Source organism: Schistocerca cancellata, chromosome 3 (assembly GCF_023864275.1).
Source record: "Schistocerca cancellata isolate TAMUIC-IGC-003103 chromosome 3, iqSchCanc2.1, whole genome shotgun sequence".
NCBI classification, from domain to species: Eukaryota; Metazoa; Arthropoda; class Insecta; order Orthoptera; family Acrididae; genus Schistocerca; species Schistocerca cancellata.
The window spans coordinates 631,794,554-631,809,321 of record NC_064628.1 but is presented as its reverse complement, the minus strand read 5'-3'; the positions used below and the strand labels follow the sequence as shown (position 1 = coordinate 631,809,321).

The 14,768-nt window shown below is 39.3% G+C and overlaps 1 protein-coding gene across 1 annotated transcript in view; it reads right to left on the bottom strand.

Annotated features, from left to right (window-relative positions):
- LOC126175562 (heat shock 70 kDa protein 4) overlaps window positions 1–14,768 on the bottom strand; it is a 72,016-nt gene that overhangs the window by 54,953 nt on the left and 2,295 nt on the right. Inside the window, exons 3-5 of the mRNA XM_049922416.1 lie at window positions 9,215–9,337; window positions 8,544–8,777; window positions 4,312–4,556 (exon numbers count right to left, since the gene is read on the bottom strand). Of these exons, the coding sequence (XP_049778373.1) occupies window positions 4,312–4,556; window positions 8,544–8,777; window positions 9,215–9,337 (602 nt within the window). The remainder of the gene's footprint in view (window positions 1–4,311; window positions 4,557–8,543; window positions 8,778–9,214; window positions 9,338–14,768) is intronic.

Genomic DNA, 14,768 nt, shown 5'->3' with positions numbered 1-14,768 from the left:
CCCCACCTGTATCCTGCTATCCTTACTCTTCCCTGCCCCACTCCAGATTGCTGCTTGCATTTGATAAGACATCACTGCATACAGGCCTGAGTGGTCAAAGATAGTGATTTGTGTGTGTGCGCACGTGCATGTGTGTGCGTTTTTGTTTTCTGAAGAAGTCGCTCTGGTTTAACAGTCTTTTTGTTGTGCCTGTCTGCAACTCAATGTCTCATCTTTACAGTAAGTAGCAATTTATCCTTTTCACAATATTGTTTATATTCCTACCAGGGCTTCCATTGTTTGGTAGTGTAAGTAACAATTACTACGGAGAAAATTTTCACTTGTTAACAACATATTTCTTTAATACAAAGACTTACACACCGCAGTATGTTGTATCATTAATCACGAAATAATGTTCGATACTAGATATGCAATTTTATAAAGATGGAAAATGAATGCCACAAAGAAGGCATGCCTGTTTTCCAAGAATGCCCCATACACAACTAATGCAACATAATTTTATCATACACTCCTCTTCTGGGTGCAAGGTAACATAGTAAATTCAAAGACTTATTAACTTTTTTGGTAATAAATTTTGGAAATGCTTCACTCTCAACAAAACACAGTTTTTAACAACCTCTGCTAACCAGGAGATGAAAAAACTTATAATTATAAGTGGGACAGCAAAAAAGTTATAACATCTTTGGCACAGGTCGTGAATGTGAACAGCAAGTCATTTCAAATACAGAATCCTGAGGCAAATACTGTTCACTGATGCACACGAACAATAGTTATAGTTATGTAATTCTAAAAAGCAAGTTTTTCTGCGTCAACTTAAAGCATTTATATATAAAAGACAAGTTAAAAGTGTTTCTAAAATATCAAAATCTTTGATCTCCTAGGAGTAACACTGCTAAACTAAGAAGGGTCACCTGACAATGAAGAACCCTGTGGTTATAAACATTTGAGTATGGTTACTGGCCATAAAGAGTTATTCATCTGTATTCTAATCTCCCTATCAGTTCACTGTCATTTGCTTTCATAAAGATACTGTTAAACTAAGTGTGGGAAGTGCAAATCACATGACTCATCAAATTCATTCAGTTACTAGATTTATTAACACCAGAAGATATAATGTTACTGAAATTTGTAGCCAATTGTGTGAAATATATTTTCTTATCATAATGAATGAATAAATGATAAGCACCACACTGCTGTTGAGAGCTTATGTAGATAATACACATTACTGTATATGGAGAAAGGACTTTTTTTTTAACACTACTACTGATAGTAATGATATGGTGCACAGTAACTACCATCTCTTCGCAAAGCTAAATAATGGCTTGCCTCCAAACGATTTGAGGGCAGTGAGGAACTTATCTTCGTGCAGAATTGGCCAATATCATGAGTGTTTGAATTTTATAAGGCAGGATAAAAGAAGTTTGTTTCACAATACCAATAATGCAGTGAGTGAAATGGTGATTACACAGGGGAGGAGAACTGCAAATTAATATATTTGTCGTATTTCCCAATATTTTTCAGTTTATTTCAGTTCAAACTTCAACTCTGAACCTTATCTTGTATTAACAGTGAAATATTTATGAAAACAGAGGAGATACTGGATACAACACATAGGGATGGCTCAAGAGGGTTACAATAACAGCACCAGTATGAGGCGAGGAAAGGATTATAGTAGTAGTGGTGGGAGTAATAATCATGTCAACATAAGCACAATGAAGTTAGATGTTGGGGAAGAGAAGCAGTGTGTCAAGATGCTAAAGCTGACAATATGCATATCATCTACAAAGAAGGTTGAATTTCACTGGAAGAAGCATTTGTTGAAGGATAGTAAAAAACCAAAAGAATTCTGCAAATGTTTTAAGTGTATTTTTAGTAGTATGAATAGCATCCATTATAATTATAATTGCTTTGGTCTAAGTTCCACACGACTCTCAATGCTTCTCTGCTACTGAGTAAAGGACTAGAACACTGTCTCCAGAAGTTCTGAAGGCACCGAGATGGGAAGAGGTTGAGAAGCAGACTGTACTGAGTGTAAAAGAACTGTATTAGCGATGTTTTACGTGTGTATGGGTTGGGGGGGGAGAGGGGGGGGGATGATTGGCAGGGTAAATGGTCTGAAACAAGGATGTGCACAATATTTGCTACTTTTCATAGTGGTGATGTATGATCTAGTGACAAATGGTGAATGAGAGACAGGATGACAATGTTGTTTGCTGAAGATTTGACAGAAACAGCATAGAAGAAATTTTAAGCTTGGGAAGATATGAGAAAGTACTGCATAAAATTTAATGTAAAGAAGCATGAGCAGATGGTCACAACAAGAAAAGGTGCTGAGTATAACAAAGAAAAAGAAACAGAAGAAATGACAAATATATAAGTGAATGTGCAAGGGGCGCAGCGTTTTCTATTCTACAATTCGGCTGCCTATGGCTCTTAGAGCAACTGGTGGTGTTAGGCTGTTCATCTACTTTGTCCTTGGAAGGACACTTTGGCAGGTGTTCTCTCTGGTGATACTGGAGGAAAACATGGTCACTATGGCTGTGCCACTGGTGTCCCTCTCCCCTACACATTCTAAAATGGACAGCCTACTTTGACTTGTGGCTAGGGCCAGATGTTTGTTTCCCAGATCTTGATGTTGCTGTACTAGGTGTAAACTTTGTCATTATGTTGATTATGGTGGAGCTGTTCATACTTTTTTGAAATGGCAAGCAGTCTAGCTTCTTATATCCCTGGTTCTACTTCTTCCTCCTGAACAATGATCTCTTTGGGAAAGAGGTGGGAGGTGATCTGGGAAATTTATGTATGAAGGTGTTTGCAACGCCACATCTGATGCAATGCTCTACTGCACACATCACAAATGGATTCATAAGCACAGCTGAAGAACATATATTCAAACCTCAGACACCTAAATTACTTCATACATGACAAAGTAGGATCTGCAGTCACATGTACAAGCCATGAACTTAACCTTCTTAGGAGGAACATTTTCATTGAAGGATCCATACTATAGTCCTTAGATCCTCTCTGAACGCAGCGAAAAAAGTGTAATATGCAACACTCTACGCTAGTGCACAAGTTTAAATTTGCTTGTAACATTGGGTACCAATGGTAGAAGCCCAATACGTTTCTATGAGGAGGATTGTGACTGCTATATCTCCAAGCTTGTCATAGACCTGAAGTGCCTTTGTTAGCATTTAAAGTTTTGTTCAACAGAGCTCTCACTTTTTTCTGTTGCAGTGATTTCTTTGACTTACCCCTAAATTTTTTGGCAGACAACAACAGTTCCAATGCCACAAGATATTCTACTTCAGTACCATCGAAAACTGTGAGAATTGTTTACCCCAATTTCTTCTTGCCAGGTTCTCATCCACAGTATGGCCAAAGAGGGGGGATGTATTGAATTCTTATTTTCTTCTCAATGAGGCAGCTGTATTGGCTGAGCTACTGGTATGGCCCAGTTTGACCCATTTTATTGTGGATCACTTACCCTTGTGCCATTAACTCTGACTGAAAGCCATCTGCACTGGGTGAACATCTACTCCTCAGCATATATGAGGAGTCTGCAGCTTGGGCATCAGCAGCGAGATACCTGTGTCATCAAGGGCTACAACCGTGTGATAAATAATAACAGTCCACCGATGGACGGACGGTAATACTGGATATCGTGTGCAAACCTAAATGCACTTTAATAAGAGATGCAAGAAGTCTGCACACAGTGGATTGATTGTGCAACCTATAAGGTTTGTTTTCCCAAATGGACCCCAATTCTTTAAACTTAGGAACATGGGTATCAAACCCTGCAAGGTGATCATACGTAATTCAGTCACAGTAGTAGGGCGATTTTGTGAGGGGAGTTAATACTAAGGGTTGTTCTGATAACAGTAGAAGCTTATCCTGGGATAGGACTGCTTTCAGTCACCTCTCACAACAGGTGGGAGTTACTGCGAGCTCAATCAAACTCCCAAAATTGCATAGTGGGAGGTGGGTGATGGTGTTATAAAACAGAGGTTAGACTAGCAGCAAGAAAAAGTATGTAATAGTGCAAATGCCAGGATTTGTGTCTGCCAGTCACAATATACTTACAAACGATCTGTGAGACACCTAGTTTCCACAGACTGTGGAGACCTCTTGTGAGTAACAAAGCATTTTCCACAAAAATGTGTTTCAAAAGCAGATGTATCTTCTGCATAATATTTGTTTCCTGGTATATTAAGCTAAGTAGACACACATTTCTGGGGTCCATGAACAATCAATATACAAAAATGACCATTTAAATTTAAAAAATGTGTACAAAACAACAGCAAGACTCACCTATTCATTGATGCCTGAACATCTTTATCATCCATGAAGCACTCTATATTCATTGGAAGATTCATAGAATTAGCAGACATTTGTTTCTTCAGTTTTTCAACTTCTGTAGTGAGGCGCAGATAAGCTCTGGGATTATTACGAGGATCAATTCGATAACGCGATTGAAAGTCAACACAGAAATGATTTGCTAGTATCTCATCAATGTCCCTGCCGCCAAGTTGTGGGTCTGCTGCACTAGCCAACATCTGTAAAGGAATTCAGAACACTGAGAAAACTTTTCTTTTATTCAAACAACTTTAATCCTAAACAAAATTTAGACAACTGAGAATAGTGGCAATAACAGTAGTTTTACTCTAACAACTACAGAATGCCTATGCATTTGTTTCGTATGGCCTATAGAGCAGTTTTAAATAAATGGGAGATGCTAAGTATTGAAATAATACAAGCCTTGGTGAATTATTTGCGCAAATACTGCATCATGCAAAATTCATTTTAAACCACTGCCAGCAGTTACCATATTTATACCAATTTTTGAAGTGAATGTTATTGTGGTACTGGTATGTAGTGAACAATTGTAAATGAGAAAAGGGTGAACTACTGAATTTGGTTTTCCACAAATATTCCTCTGCACACTATTTAGTTCATATTTAACTGAAAGGTGCTTTTTAGTTACAATTGTTGGCTCCACAAAGGAGTATAGAAAACAATTTGCTTGTAAGTGAGACACTTCGGGGAAAATTGTTCGTATATGCTGAGGAAACTGTCAATTATTACAACAAACATCTGTCATTTTGCCAGCAAACAACCTGCAGAGATGACACCATCCACAAGTAAGTTGAACATCCCTGATGGCCACTAGCGGACAGTCATGCATGCTGTTAAATAAACCTATGGTGAAACTAGCTCTATTACACTGGCTTTAGTACATAAGGAACACCTAAAAAAGGAAAATTTATCCATGTTGCACAGTCACAAAGAAAATACAATTTTAGCATTTGCGATATTATTAAACATCTGGGTACTTCCGTCACATGACAGGATTAGGCCTGTGATATCTACAACACTTCAATGGAGGAAGGAAAGAGAGAGTGTTTCTAACTTTGACAAAAACTTTCTGTGACAAAGTAAATTGTTTCTTCCTTACTGACATACTAGATTAAAACTAAGTCATCGTTAAGCTCCTTTAATACCTGTATCACTGTGTGAAACTCTCAACATAAGACTATACCTCTTCAAGAGTATATTATGACAGCATTTCAAACAATGGAAAATCCAGGATGGAATGTAACAATTTTGTGAAAAGGAAAGTTGCTACTCGCCATACAGTGCCGAGTGGGCACAACAAAAAGACTGTCACAAATATAGCTTTCGGCCAGTAAGGCCTTTGTCAAAATTAGACCCCTCCCCCTCCCCTCCACACACACTGTTGACCTCCACCTCAAAGAATGCGATGTCAGTACCTCTGACCGTATCAAATCTACTAATCACCAGAAATACTTCTACTTCAACAGCTGTCACCCTTTCCATACCAAGAAGTCCCTTCCACACAGCTTAGCCACCCACGGTCATTGCATCTGTAGTGACAAGTGGTCCCTCTCAAAATATAATGAGCATCTCCATGAAACCTTCACAAACCATAATTATCCTCCCAACCTTCTACAAAAACAAATCTCCCTTGCCTTATCTTTCCAGTCTCCCACCACCTCACAAAATCCCACCGTTTGGCCAAAGAGGAGTATTCCCCTCGTAACTCAATACCACCCAGGACTGGAGCAACTGAATTACATTCTCCACCAGGGTTTTGATTACCTTTCCTCATGTCCTGAAATGAGAATTGTCCTGCCCACTATCCTTCCCACATCTTCCACAGGGGTATTCTGCCGTCCACCGAACCTACACAATATACTCGTCCATCCCTGTTCCCAACCCTTTACCTCGTGGCTCATACCCCTGTAATAGATCTAGATGCAAGACTATCCTATACATCATGTCACCACCACCTACTCTAATTCGGTCACAAACATCACCTATTCTATCAACGGCAGGGATACCTGCAAAGCCAATCATGTGACCTACAAGCTAAGCTGCATTCTATGTGGGCATGACAACCATCAAGGTGTGTGTATCTGCATGAATGACCACCAACCAACAGACTAGAAACAAGTGGACCACCCTGTTTCTGAGCATGGTGCCAAACATGACATCCTTTGAATGACTGCTTCACAGCCTGTGTCATATGGATCCTTTCCATCAACACCAGGTTTTCTGAACAGCACAGGACGTAACGTTCACTGCAATATACCCTATGTTCCCATAACCCTCCTGGCCTCGACCATCATTAGTCTTCATCTTATCCCATCCAGCCCCTTCTCTGTCTCCATTCCAGTACTACATAGCCCTCATTCCTCCATTGCACCCAGTCTTTTTACTTCCCTCTTTTCTGCTATCACCCCCCCCCCCCTCTCCCCATTGCCCTCCACCTAACCTCCCGACTGCACATAGCTGCCCTACTCTCTTTCCACTCGTCCTTGTGCACTCTCTACCAGTATGTCACTGTCCGCCATCCCTAACCTACTATTGCTCCCACTCCCCGCACCCGCCTCCTCTTTATCAAAAATTGTTCAAATGGCTCTGAGCACTATGGGACTTAACATCTTAGGTCATCAGTCCCCTAGAACTTAGAACTACTTAAACCTAACTAACCTAAGGACATCACATACATCCATGCCCGAGGCAGGATTCGAACCTGCGACCGTAGCAGTCCCGCGTCTCCTCTTTATCCCCACCCAGTCGCCACTCCCATCATGCACTGGCTCTGCTGCTCACAGTGTGGCTACAGTTTGTTTGTTTGTGTGTGTGTGTGTGTGTGTGTGTGTGTGTGTGTGTGTGTGTGTGTGTGTAATTTTGATGAAGGCCTTATTGGCCGAAAGCTACATCTGTGAGTCTTTTTGTTGTGCCTACCTACACCTCAGTGTCTCTGCTATATGGTGAGAAGCAACTTTTGTTTTCACATTGTTATTATGACAGCATTTTAAAATTTTAAATTCTGTCAATTAAATGAAATATTGAAAATAAAATTTTTGGTGTCATTGGAAGCAGTAAGATAGGTAATCTGCAACTGGTATTGGGTTCTAAGAATTGTGTTTTATTTGGCTGATTGATTTTGGGGAGGGGACCAAACGACGGCGTAATCGGTCCCGTCGGGTTAGGGAAAATGGGGAAGGAAATCTGCTGTGCCCTTTCAAAGGAACCACCCCGGCATTTGCCTGAAGCAACTAAGGGAAACCACAAGAACCCTAAATCAGGATGGCCAGACTCTAGTTTCAACTGTCGTCCTCCCAAATGCAAATCCAGTGTGCTAACCACTGTGTCACCTCGCTTGGTTTATTTGGCCTTCAGCATGAGTCACTATTTAGCTCTTAAAAGTTTAGAGAAAAACTGGAAATTCTTTAACTTAAGACATGAGCATATTTCAATAAAATAACTGAACATTGCTTCTTCACTACTGGGTAAACAAAGACAAGTTTAGAAATTACACTCTAGAATAAGGAACACTAATCAAGTTTATAAAATATTTATTCTTTGAGATCTAAATGCTTTCTTAAGTAAAATGGTGACTGCACTCTGTTTATAGTTCTGATGTCAGATTTTAAAATTGCTCACTAAAATAAATGTTGTCAGACATCGAAGCACTGCTCTATTAACCTTAATCTTGCTCAGTTCTGAGAGGACTTGTTCTTTATGTTGATTGTGCTTCAGACAGGTGAAGATTAAATGATTAATCCCCCCCACAGAGAGTTGTTGCAGTCACAGATGCCAGAATTCCAAAGTTGTAGACAAAATAAATGAGAAACAACACTGCTGTGATTAAATCTCATCCTTATGATTGTCAAAATAGCTCTGTGGTGTACAGACATGCTGTAAACCATGGCACTATAATATTTTCCTTTATTTACAAATGTTTCCCATTTCTCTTTGCACTAGGCTCTGGCTTACATTTTAACTTTATGTATGAAGTTTGTGAATGATAACTGAATATCTAAGAAGGCTCCACATAGAGCAGGTTCCTTGGCTAATTGGTTTACAGTTTTGTTAGACAGAATGCCTGTGTGAGCTTTAATAGAAAGTAGATAAATAAATGAATTTCTTCAAGAATATTCCATTATTTCCATGAGCTATATCGATAACAAATTTATTGCTTTGTAATATAGATCAGAAGCACCTGTACTTACCTTCAGTTTCCCTTTGTGGAAAGCGCAAGCAGAAATCTGCAAGGATGCATGGCCACAGTCAACGAAGACCACATTGCGTGGTTTTTCCTCAGGAGCTGGTAGGTCCTGTTTATAAATGCCATATGCTAATGCTGTAGCGGTAGTCTCATTCATTAGCCTCAAGACATTCAGACCAGCAATGCTAGCAGCATCCAGCAGAGCTTTACGTTCAGCATTAGTAAAAAATGATGGAACCTGTTGAGGAAATTTGGTTTACTTATTAGAAAGTTCCACAAAATTATTTCTTGTGATTATGAACCTTGGAAAGTGAGGATTCTGTATCCATGCTTACATGGACTATTTTATCACTGAGTGGAGTGAAATTTAAAACAACATGTATGACAAGTTTCAGCATGGTCGAAATTCTGGGGGAACTAATATCAACCATACTGAGGCACCATAATTATTTTTGCATTCGGGAGATATCAGCACTAACATTATGTAAGAGCTGACAGCAACAGAATGCGTTATGCGAGAGTTTTATTGACATAAAAACATAATTATAGTCTCAATTTGGATATTTAACAGTACAATGTATTTTAGCAAATGTCAGACTAACACTGCTCTTTATTTCAAGAAGTGGAGTTACCTTGCAACAAGTTACTAATTTTAATAATCACTATAAAACTCACCGATATAACACAGTCATTCACTTTAGTTTTCAGTGCCACCTCTGAAATATCTTTCAGTTTGGTAAATAACATTGCTGTTATCTGTTCTGGAGAAAACACATGTTCTTCATCCAAATAATTCACCTATAACAAAAAAAGGAACAAAAATCTGAAATACACACTGTTGCATACAACCAAGTGCATAGTTCATTGTTCATATGAATTCAAAGCTCAATTCCTCATGTGCAGCGTGTGAATGTATAGATACTGACTATTACTTCTGAATTCTCATACACTTCTGATAATACCAACACTCTTTCTTTATATAAGCAATGTCATGCTACCAATTATCCACTAAGAAGAACACTAGGTGGTAAAAATTCCTGCCAAGGGCCATATTCCCACAGATGACTTATTATCTGCCATTATCTGCCACCATGTTACTTTATTAAAGCAGAGTAACAAGATACTGCAGATACCAGTGGATGGATCCAATGTGAACCAACTGTTCAGTGCTGTTTTACTGAAGCTGGTAGAAGTGGAACGTTGTGGTCTACATTAGATCAATAATGTATTCAATGGTGGTATTTCTGCAACTCCCTGGGATACTATCTTCTACCTTAAAGCTCTCCACACTCTATCCAGTGCATGTGCCACGAATCAAAAGGATTCTCAAGCAAAATCTTGAAGTTTTAACTTCCGTACTTACGTAATACCAACAGCCAAATTATCACATGTAAGTGTCAGTCTAAGTGGATGCTGTGAAACTTGAAAGTGTCACATTGATCATTTCAAACAAATAAAGAAATACATGCCTTGGGGGTGGAGGGGGTAGAGATGGGAGAGGGGGGGAGGGAGGGGCGGAGAGAGAGAGAGAGAGAGAGAGAGAGAGAGAGAGAGAGAGAGAGAGCGCGCGTCAGGTTTTGATGTGGAAAATAAAAGAACAGATCTTTCCGGAAATATTTGTAATATTCATTATATCATGTGTAATTGTGCATACGTACAATTTCCACTGTATCACCTGTAATCATTCAGCAGTTCAAACAGAATTCAGAACTGTATGGACTGCCTCAACGCTAGTATGATGTCAGTATGCTTGCCCTATTTGGTGCACTTTCTCACCTACCCTTCTTGCCTTACTTTTTCCCTTCATTTCGCTCCTGCTTTTGTACAATGAGTATCTTATTTCTTGGAATTTCCATGGGAGGAAGAAGTCCATTTATTATTTTTATTTTGTATTCATACAGTATACTATTTTATTTCCAAGTGTTTATTGTATGGGTAATGTGAACTGAAAACTAGCATGTGAGTTACATGGAAGAACAGTTTTTTTGTTAGGCTAGCAGATCGTCTTCCATTCATATAAATAATACAACAGCACCTGGTCTCACCTGTAAGTTCCAGAAGTATTAAGATCGTATTTGACAAAACTGTAGGCACAAAAATTGTTTCCAAAGACTTTCTTGTACAAACACTTGTTCACAACTAGACTGAATAACATACATGTGGACACGCACACTTTTAAGCATGTCACATTGGCTTGTTGGTTGTGGAAGCGCTTATAAATGTTAGGCACTGGACTAGTGGCTCGTGTTGACAAGCGCCAGTAATGTTTCAAGACCGATAAACTGGAACAGAATGCAGAACTACAACTTAGTAGATATGTTTGCCAGTGATCCACTGTTGAATGTAAAACTAATTTTTTGTTTTGTTGGCAGCTGATTCAGAGAATTTCAATCTGATGCAAACGATTTAGACAGTGGTAAAATTTCATGATGTTCAAAAAAAATGTTAATTTATTTGAGAAAAGCTTGTCTTTTTACTCTTAAGGAACAGAAATTGGTTAAAAGCATAATGATAGCCGAATTCCTTTATTATCAAGAAGTAGGTAAAGCTGCACTTTATATATTTTTTTTTTTTTTTTGCAATATGTTCTCCCAAAGCTTACTGACATACAGACGTTCATGAGAGTTGAATGTAGTCTTGATTACAGCCTCATCAGAACACATTCTGATTTGAGCCAAAGGTAGCTGGTTAAACTTACTGAAGTAAGTGTCTTAGCTATTCCACACCTGCTGCAATAATGATTGAATTCCATGAAGAGAACTTGCCCACAATTACATGAGGCAGTGAAAACACACAGTTGTGCAGAAGAACAGTTATCACTTCTGGATGAAAAATATTCAGACTTCATTTACGAATTAAAACGATAGTCCGTGCGGTTGTAGGGCAAGGCTTTACCGGGAACACAGGGAGGCTATTCTAGAGTCTTACATTGCCAAGCCTACGATGCTATCACACATGGTGAGATACAGAATGTAGCCATTAGCAAATCTCTCTTACTCGGTATTAGAACTGCATGCTCTTTTAACCAGTCTTAGGACTGAAGACTACAAAATGTTCAATAATGGCACTGGACCTAAAGTATCATTCGCAGTTTTTGGAAATTTTTTGAAGTACGACAATGGTGGTAATCATGCCACGTTCAATTCTTCTGTCCATTGTTTTCATAAACCAGCATTTACAAAGCTATGGCACCAATATACTTACAAGCAAAGACCTGAGACATTCCATGACTATACAAATGTGTGAAAGCCACAAAACTCTTTTTTCCCCTCCTAATTCGTATCTCAAGTTTAGAGGATAACTTATGGAAGTGGAAAGACGATCAACAGAAATGATGACTGTTGTTCTTGTGCCACTATATGTTCTCACTGTGTCAGTTAATCATGGCTGAGTTCTATTCATGGAATTCAATCATTACTGCAGCAGCTGCGGAACAGCTAAGTCACTTCTTTTCCTCAAATACTGAAATAAGCTTATCTGGACCCCTTTGGCTCAAACCATAATGTTTTCCAATGACACCTGACTTGAGACTAGGCTTAGCTTCCAGGAACATATCATTCAACGGGCTCAGAAAGAATCTTTTGCAGAGGATTTTTTTGGGGGCAGTTTTATTTTATTTTTGAAACTGAAGGAATTTGGCTGTCATGCTTATTCAACGTTTCTTAAATCGTTTAAATTTTTTTTTTTGGAAAAATCAAGATGTGACATATGTAGAAAAAGGACGAAAGGACCACAAGATTAAAATTTTGAGAATAAACTACCAACAACACAAAACATTCAAAAGTTTTACATTCAACAGTGGATCATTGGTAAACTTATCAACTAAATTGTAGCTCTTGCATTTCTGTTCCAGTATGTTATTCCGAGACCTCCACTACAACTGGCACTTTTAAATGTCAACACGAGCCACTAGCCCAGTGTTACAGTACTAATGCTTATAAGCATTTCCACAACCACTAAGCCAGTGTGACAGATTCTTAAAAGTGTGTGCGTCCAGAGATTTGTTATTCAGTCTACTCGTGAACAGGTGTTTGTAAAAGAATTGAAATCGTCCAGAACAATTTTTGTGCCTACAGTTTTGTCAAATACAACCTTGATATGTTTGGGATTGGTAAGTGAGGCCAAATGCGGTCTTATTGTTTATGTGAACAGAAGATCATCTGCTGACCTAAAAAACTGTCCTTCCACATAACTGAAATACTAGTTTTCAATCTGCATTACCTCTACAACAAACACTCGGGAAGTAAAATTATATTGTATGAGTACAGAATAAAAAGATAAATGGACTTCTTCCACCAATGGAAATTCCAAGATATAACACTCATTGCACAAAAGCAGGAGCCAACTGCCGGGAAAAGTAAGGCAAGAGGGATTGGTGAAAAGGTAATAGGACGACACTATAAGGATCTACATCTACTACATCTACATACATACTCCACAATCCACCATACGGTGCGTGGCGGAGGGTACCTCGTACCACAACTAGCATCTTCTCTCCCTGTTCCACTCCCAAACAGAACGAGGGAAAAATGACTGACTATATGCCTCTGTACGAGCCCTATCTCTCTTATCTTTGTGGTCTTTCCGCGAAATGTAAGTTAGCGGCAGCAAAATTGTACTGCAGTCAGCCTCAAATGCTCGTTCTCTAAATTTCCTCAGAAGCGATTCACGAAAAGAACACCTCCTTTCCTCTAGAGACTCCCACCAGAGTTCCTGAAGGATTTCCGTAACACTCGCGTGATGACCAAACCTACCAGTAACAAATCTAGCAGCCCACCTCAGAATTGCTTCTATGTCCTCCCTCAATCTGACCTGATAGGAATCCCAAACGTTCGAGCAGTACTCAAGAATAGGTTGCACAAGCATTCTATAAGTGGTCTCCTTTACAGATGAACCATATTTTCCCAAAATTCTACCAATGAAACGAAGACGACCATCCGCCTTCCCCACAACTGCCATTACATGCTTGTCCCACTTCATATCGCTCTGCAACGTTACGCCCAAATATTTAATCAATGTGACTGTATCAATCGCTACACTACTAATGGAGTATTCAAACATTACGGGATTCTTTTTCCTATTCATCTGCATTAATTTACATTTATCTATATTTACAGTTAGCTGCCATTATTTACACCAATCACAAATCCTGACCAAGTCATCTTGTATCCTCCTACAGTCACTCAACGACGACACCTTCCCATACACCATAGCACCATCAGCAAACAGCCGCACATTGCTATCCACCCTATCCAAAAGATCATTTATGTAGATAGAAAACAACAGCGGACCTACCACACTTCCCTGGGGCACTCCAGATGATACTCTCACCTCCGATGAACACTCACCATCGAGGACAACATACTGGGTTCTATTACTTAAGAAGTCTTCGAGCCACTCACATACTTGGGAACCAATCCCATATGCTCGTACCTTAGTTAGGAGTCTGCAGTGGGGCACCGAGTCAAACGCTTTCCGGAAGTCAAGGAATATGGCATCCATCTGATACCCTTCATCCATGGTTCACAAGATGATATGTGAAAAAAGGGCGAGTTGCGTTTCGCAGGAGTGATGCTTTCTAAAGCCGTGCTGATGCATCGACAGCAACTTCTCTGTCTCAAGGAAATTCATTATATTCGAACTGAGAATATGTTTGAGAATCCTGCAACAAACCGATGTAAAGGATATTGGTATGTAATTTTGAAGATCCGTTCTTCTACCCTTCTTGTATACAAGCGTCACCTGCGCTTTTTTCCAGTCGCTCGGGACTTTACGTTGGGCAAGAGATTCGCGATAAATGCAAGCTAAGTAAGGAGCCAATGCAGTAGAGTACTCTCTGTGAAACCAAATTGGAATCCCAGCAGGATCTGGTGATTTATTTATTTTCAGCCCATTCAGCTGCTTCACAACCCCAGGAATGTCTATCATTACGCCCACCATACAGAAATCTGTACGAGACTCAAACGGCGGTATGTTTGTACGATCCTCCTGCGTGAAAGATTTCTCAAATGCTAAATTGAAAATTTCAGCTTTCATTTTGCTGTCTTCTGTTGCCAGGCCAGACTGATCAGTGAGTGAGTGGATGGAAGCCTTCGACCCACTTACCGATTTTACATATGACCAGAATTTCCTTGGGTTTTCAGCAAGATCTTTTGCTAAGGTATGATGTACTATTATGCATGATATAATGGATACTGTAAATATTTCCAAAAAGATCTGTTGTGTTCTC